This window comes from Trichechus manatus, unplaced genomic scaffold (assembly GCF_000243295.1).
Source record: "Trichechus manatus latirostris isolate Lorelei unplaced genomic scaffold, TriManLat1.0 scaffold00043, whole genome shotgun sequence".
In the NCBI taxonomy this organism is placed as follows: Eukaryota; Metazoa; Chordata; class Mammalia; order Sirenia; family Trichechidae; genus Trichechus; species Trichechus manatus.
Genome location: NW_004443979.1, coordinates 3,364,433 through 3,372,090, shown reverse-complemented (window position 1 = coordinate 3,372,090; position 7,658 = coordinate 3,364,433). Strand labels below are relative to the sequence as shown.

The window sequence follows — 7,658 nt, the reverse complement described above, 5'->3', positions numbered from 1 at the left end:
AATTGATTTTTAGAAAGTATGATTACTTTTTTATATTCAGACAACAGATATACATTGAAAACTAGTTAATGAAGGAAATATTTTATATCTTTGTTGCCTTGATTTTATAAAAATAAGTATTTTGTTATTTATCTAGTAATGTTTAGTTTAATAAAAGGCTAACTGAAAATTGCAGTTGAATTCCCAGAGTACTATATTACTCAATTACTCAGAGTAATATATTTTTATTTTGTTTGTGTTCAGCATTACTTTCAACTTAATATTCTTGTTACAAAAAATACCTTGTCTTTTAGAGAATACAGTGGTATTATTTATGTTAATTCATGTGGCTTGGTGAAAAAAAATTCTATAACTCCTTTACTTAATGGGATTCTTCCCCTGTGGCAGTGCAAACGGCTAGAGCAGGAGCTTCATCATTTGAAAGAGCAGAACCAGACTTCAGCAAACAACATGAGACATCTGACTGCTGAAAACAATCAAGAACGTGCTCTGAAGGTAAATCTCTGTTCCTTCTTGCAGGCAAATTAAGGTTGTAAGCCCTTGGTGCCAGCTTTCTGTGCTGCATATATCAGTTGTGTACATTTCAGCAGAAGTGAGCTTTGGTGTTTGCCAACAACTCCTTCTTTAAACACAGATACAGCACCCTTCTGTTATCGTATTATTTTATTTCGTGTGTGTGGACATGAAAACAACATATTTTCTGAATTTTGAGTGGTGGTACCATGATTTGGCACATGTTCATTCTATTTTTGTTTTTATAATGTATTATTACCTTTTAGAGTTAATTAAAAATGACCACACTTAAAGAAGAAAAAAAAAATCTCGGGCCTTTTCTTTCCAACATGTTTGTTACAATTATTTAAAAAATGACTTGTATTATCAGTAACCCACAGAACTGATACTCCTTGAAAAGGGTGTGTGAATTGAAGGAGTGCTTAGCGTGTTACTTTTAACAAAATACATTACCAAAGATAATATGTTGTATTAGAACTTGAAAAGAATGAAGTTTATGTTCATGGTAAGAAGTTATATCTCATTGTAATATAGATCCAATAAGCATACGCACCAAAAAAAGGCTATGATTTCGATTTTATTAATTATGTTTTTAAGATGCTTTTGACTTTCCATTACCTTTTTTTGTTTGCCTCAGTTCCTAGCATAGTTCCTGGGACATAGTAGGTACTCAGTGAATGCTTCATTGATAAATACATGCATGAGTGAATAACTGTAGAATCAAATACTCTTGTTTGCTCTTTTTTGTTGTTTCTTTATTTCTAATTGTTTTTTATTAACTCAAGCCATTCTGATCCCTTAAATAGGTCTGGAGAGGAAAATAAAGATATAATTTTCCTTGTTAAAAAAAAATCTTTTATGAAAGTCTGTTTTCCTGTTTGAGATAGTTAACCTACTGGAAGACAGTGATATGTCTTTAGGTCGTTTAATAAACACAAATGTAAAACTGTCCACCTAAATTATATACCCTGAGAGTGTGTCTTGGTTGTTTTGCACAGAACGAACAAAGATACAGACAAATCGAAAATTATGGGTAAACTAGAATTTTTGAATGTCTGTGTATATCAGTCTTTGAAAACTAAATTGATTTTATTTTAATTATTTGGAGAATAATTCAGAAAATTTAGTTTGATTGTCAAAACATGATGAACATCTTATTGAACCTTCCAATAAATTATTATTTGTATTAACTGTGGTGAAATGTCAGTACTAATTACAGTTGTCCTGAGTTGAAATTATATTACTAAAAAATATAATTTGACGTTTCATGGCTATTGCTTGTATTTTCTGACTCTTGACTTTTGCAAGGCATTTACCCTAAGATCTTTGTGATTCCCAATTTCAAGTACTGTATTTTTATGCAGATAATATGCACTGTCTGTTTATTTCCTGGCTGCACCCTTCCCCCATGAGGTACCTTCCCAAGCACCACTATGCCAATTGTCTTCCACATGTTGCTGTAAAAAAAAAAAATGAGCATAGCTTGCTTAGAAAATACCTCATGGGAGGGGCGTGGCCCGCAAACAAGTCGCATAAGGTACACGTTACTTGCATAAAAATACGGGACGTTAATATTCAAAAGAATGATGTGTTGTTTATTTGAATCACATGTTTCTTCAAGTCTCAATATTCACATTGCCAGTTAGCTAGATTTTCAACTTTCATTAAAGTTTTTTCACTCACTCAATGTGTATTTTTTTATTGATAATTTTTTTCTTCTTCCAAGTTATTGCCTAAGGCATGATGAATAGAAAACAAATCTGCGGTGAGATACCAGTACTGGTTGTTGACAAAGCCCATTCACCAACTAAAAGGCCCAGCACAATCTCACATTCCCTATCTCCATAGACTTCAGAATCAGTTTTAAATGTTAAATACTTCACAATATTTTTATTATATTGTGAAACATTTACCCTTGAAATGGAAGAGCTATCGTAATATATTACAATGTAAACCTTTTAAATTAAAATTTAATATCTCCCAAAATTCTGCAAACCTAAAATTTATGAAACATTCTTTATTTTGTCATTTATATAGTCTTAAGATGATAGATAATATAGTTTATCTGTATTAAATATTTTCATGATTAATATCCCTAGAACAATAGTTTTTATATTCTTAGTAATACAAATGATACTGTAGAATTTTTCTTAATAGTCAACTAAACTTTTTTTTAAGTAACGAAGATGAGCTCTAAACTTTACCTTTTAATTTCTCTACCTTCACTCACTTCCTAGGTGATTTCCACCAGTCTTGTGGCTCTAAATACCATCCCTATGCTGATGACTCTAAAATTTCCAATCCTACTCTCTCCCCTGAGCTTGAGATTTGTATATCCAATTGGCTATTTATCATTTCCATTTGGATATTTAGAAGATATCTCATACTTAACAGGTCTAGAACAGAATTCTAATTTTTTATAATCCTTGGCCCCTTGATTTTGTTCCTCACCCAGTCTTTTTCATTTTAGGAAATATACCCTTCATCCTTGTTTTCCCTCACAACCCACATCAGCAAGTCCCATTAACTCTACCTTTAAAACATGTCTTGGTTCCAGTCGCATTTCGGTTTTTGTATTGCTACATGCCTAACCCAAGCCACTAATATTTCCCACCTCAACCGCTACAGTAGCTTCATGCATGGCCTTGACGTTTCCACATTTGACACCAGCCAAGTGTCTCTCTCCACATAGCAAAGTTATAGTTTAAAATCAGCTCATATCTTCTCAAAGCCTGCCATGACTTTCTTTCATCACACAGAATAAAATTGAAATCTGCTATTATGACCTGTAAAGTTCCATGTGATCTCAACCTACCTAACTCTGATTTCTTTTACTGCTTTCTCTTTTGATTTCTTTGCTGTGGAGGCTAGTCACGCTGACTTTTTTTTTTTTTTGCAATGTTTTGAATATTTTACACTCTCATTCCCTTTCAGTTCTGTGCAATTGTGACCTAAACTTACTGCCAATGAGTCCAGACTTTTGCATGGTAATTTAGTTTTAATTTGACAAGGATTTTAATTTTGGTACTACGTTAACCACTGCGAGAGAAAAAAAGAAATATTAGAAGTGATCTCTGCCCTTAAGGAGCTTACATTCTCACTAGCCAAAAAGAGAGAAAAGAAAAGTGTGTGTGTGTGTGTGTGTGTGGGTACACACACACATCTCTGTGGGAACCAGAAAAGATTCATTGTTGTTATTGTACAGTAAGAAAAGATGTGTTACCAAGGAGATTGCCTTGTACTTTGTGGTCTTAAATTATTTGTTTGCCGCAGATTACAGAGGACTGTCGTGGAATTGGCAGTATATATTCCCTAAGCCAGAATTATCCTCCAAAATTGAGGGAAATGGTGACATTTAGATGTGGAAAATCTTTTTAATCTGTCCAAAAAGTGTGAGGTTTGGTAGAAGTCAAGCTTTTGTTTTTTTTGATAAAATGTGTTTAGTTTCATTTTGAACTTCTCAGTGGTGAGCTTATAGTAAGTTTGTTATTATTTAATATACCTTCTCTCTCTTCTTTTCTCTTGATTTTATAAAATAGACCAGAACAATAAATGAGAAAGTAAAGAGCTATGGATTGCTGTGATTATTTTTAAATTACATCCATAGACTTCACTATTTTATGAATAAAATCAAGTAAAAGAATTTTTTTAAATGTATACTTACAAAGACAGTTTCTATAATGTGTAATAATTTATTATCAACTATAGGGGACATATGTCATGTGCTCTGTCATATGGCTCTTTCCATTTAAATTGTGACCTAAATAAAAATTCCAGCAAAAATTCCAGTTTGTTAAGTATGTATTTAACAAAATTGCATGGTCATTTTGGCATTTTTAGTTGTGTGTTCATCTTGTTTTTGTAGTAGCATAAAATTAGAAATTTGCTAGACATGACACTGTTTCCTTAACCTTTATATGCTTGAAATTTTCCATACTGACAAATAAACTACAGTGGTACACGTAGAATGAGGGACTGAATTTACGCTGACAACAGTATATACCCTGAGAGTTACTTAAAAAAAGAAAACTAATTCTTTTTTTATTTAAGATAAGTTGTATCCAGTTATGTTAAGAAATAGGATTTTTTGAAGAAAACAATTTTTAGACATTTAATGTTTTCAGGGTAAATTTAGATTATCCATAAATATGCAAGCATCAGACTTAATAAGAAATTTAATATGCCTTGACTTTCTTTCCTTTTTTCATTTATTTTCATTTTTTAATGAGCTTTGATATATGTGTGGGAATTCTTGCTTATAGTTATTATCTAGAGGTTGAGGCTCTTGGTCTACTAGTATGACCAGTAATGGTTCATATTTAGTAGATGTCTTTCCAAGATTTTTGTGATATGTATTTTATAATATTTACTCATTTACCTTCCTTATCACACAATCTTTAACCTCCTTCAATCAGACTTCTCCACTGACATTCTGTTGAAAACTATTCTTTCTTAGATTATAAGCGACTTCTGATCATTAAATCCTGTAAAACCTATCATTCATCATCCTACCCAAGATCCCAATAAACCTAACTGTAACACATTGCAATCTTGTTGGCTCCCTCCCTCTTGAAACACTTTCCTATCGTTCTGTGTTGCTGTATCCTCATCATTTTTCTCATCTTTTGATTGTTCTTCTTTATTCTTGATTGCTGATGCCTCCTTTTCTACCTCTTCCGAAAATATAAATGTTTCTGGGGCTGTGTGATTAATCCCTTTTTCTTTTATTCTAGGCTTGTCTCTTCTCAATCTCGTCTATTCCTATGGCATCACCTGTCATTTAGGTCCCAATAACTGCCATGCCTGCCCCTCCACTTGTATATCTTAATATCTTATTAACCTCAGCACACGTAAAACCAAATCACTAATTTGACTCCCTAAGTCTTGCTTTCTCCCTGAGAAGAAGTCATAAACTGAGTCAGACAGTATTAACTATATAACTTAACACTTTTTCCCAATTATCTTTTACTTTGCTTGCTTTTGCTATGTTGTTGTTAGATGCCGTCGAGTTGGTTCTGACTCATAGCGACCCTGTGTACAACAGAACAAAACACTGCCTGGTCCTGCACCATCCTCACAGTCATTGCTGTGCTTGAGCCCATCGTTGCAGCCTCTGTGTCAGTCCATCTGGTTGAGGGTCTTCCTCTCTTTCGCTGGCCCTCTACTTTGCAAAACATGATGTTTTTCTCCAGGGACTGGTCCCTCCTGTAACATGTACAAAGTACACGAGACAAACCATCCTCGCTTCTAAGGAGCCTTCTGGGTGTACTTCTTCCAAGACAGATTTGTTCATTCTTCTGGCAGTCTGTGGTGTATTCAGTATTCTTTGCCAACACCATAATCAAAGACATCAATTCTTCTTTGGTCTTCCTTAATCATTGTCCAGCTTTTGCATGCATATGATGCCTTTGCTATAGAAGCTGAAAACGTTAAATACTTCCTCAGCCTTTCTTTTTGCCAGTGAGACTTAAGGAGGAGTCTACAGTAGCGAGGGAAGGAGCAGGGATGTCTGGAAAAGTTTGTTTTCCTGATATAAGGACAAAATCAGCTTGCACCATTCCTTCTCCCTTCTTACTTCCTTGAACACTTACCTCTGCCTGAATCTGCAGCAGCCATGAAGAAAAAGCCAAGAGAAGTGTAGAGAAACTAGCCCTATCATTGAGCACCTTAGACAGGGAGCTAGTACACAAATGTTAAGTACTTACATCTGGACTTCCTTTTCTGGTGAGAAATACAAAACCCTATATATATATATACACATATATATATATTTTTTATTATTGTAGTTTAAGTGAAAGTTTACAATTCAGGTTAGTCTGTCATACAAAAATTTATGCATATATTGTTATGTGACCCTAATTGCTCTCCCTATACTGTGACAGCACACTCCTCCTTTCTGCTTCCCCATGTCCATTCAACCAGCTCCTAACCCTCTCTGCCTTCTCATCTCACCTCCAGACGGAAGCTGCCCATTTAGTCTCATGTATCTATTTGAGCTAAGAATCACACTCTTCATGAGTATCATTTTATGTCCCACAGTCCAGCACAGTCTTTGTCTGAAGAGTTGGCCTCAGAAATTGTTTAAGTTCTGGGTTGACAGAGAGTCCGGGTGCCATGCTTTCTGGGGTTCCTCCAGTCTCAGATGGACCATTAAGTCTGGTCTTTTTACTAGAAATTTGAGTTCTGCATCCCACCTTTCCTCTGCTCCATCAAGGACTCTCTGTTGTGTTACCTATCAGGGAAGTTCTTGGTGGTAGCCGGGCACCATCCAGTTCTTCTGGTCTCAGGCTGATGAAGTCTCTGGTCTGTGTGGCCCTTTCTGTCTCTTGGGCTACTACTTTCCTTGTGTCTTTGGTGTTCTTCATTCTCCTTTACTCCAGATGGTTGGGACCAATTGATGCATCTTAGATGGCAGCTTGTAAGCTTTTAAGACCCCAGACGCCACTCACCAAAGTAGGATGCAGAACATTTTCTTAATAAACTTCGTTATTCCAGTTGACCTAGATGTCCCCGGAAAGCATGTAAAACCCAATATTTTTAAATCATTCTTAGTAGCTTTCTATTATTTACACCAAATTGATCGGTTAGATATATTAATTAATGGCACTACCATCCTCTTAGACATGTAGGCTAAAATAATTGGCATAATCTTGATATCCTTTCACCCACCACACACTGATTTGGTATCCAATCCTGTCATTTCTACAACAGTGATTTCTTTCCTTTTTCTTTCTCCTGTTTTTATTATCCTGTCTCTGCCCTGTGTCATGTTGATGATCTAGATTCTAATAGTACTGTCCTAACTAATTTTTCAGTCCTCAGTTTCTCACTTCTCTGATCAGTTGTCACACTGCATATATCTATCTTTCTAAAACCCAAGTAACACTCCTCTGCCCAACAACCTTCAGTAAGTATTGCATTTCCGGCAGTATGAATGACCTTCCTAATCAAAACACTGAAAAAGGATGGCTAAAATTTATATTTTGAGATTATTTTAAAACACATTACTGAGTAGACAAAAAAATAAGGAATGTGCAGAGGTCCAAAGCAAAGTAGAAATGGAAAAAATAAAACAAATATGGGAAAAAAGTGAATGTTTGGAGCCATCTTTCATCCTGACTGTATTTGTCAAACCTTGGTGAATT

At 34.8% G+C, this 7,658-nt stretch overlaps 1 protein-coding gene across 1 annotated transcript in view; it reads left to right on the top strand.

Annotated features, from left to right (window-relative positions):
• Nucleotides 1-7,658, top strand: part of MIPOL1 (mirror-image polydactyly 1) — a 354,221-nt gene that overhangs the window by 122,790 nt on the left and 223,773 nt on the right. The window contains exon 9 of the mRNA XM_004376497.1: nucleotides 388-495. Coding sequence (XP_004376554.1) covers nucleotides 388-495 — 108 coding nt within the window. The remainder of the gene's footprint in view (nucleotides 1-387; nucleotides 496-7,658) is intronic.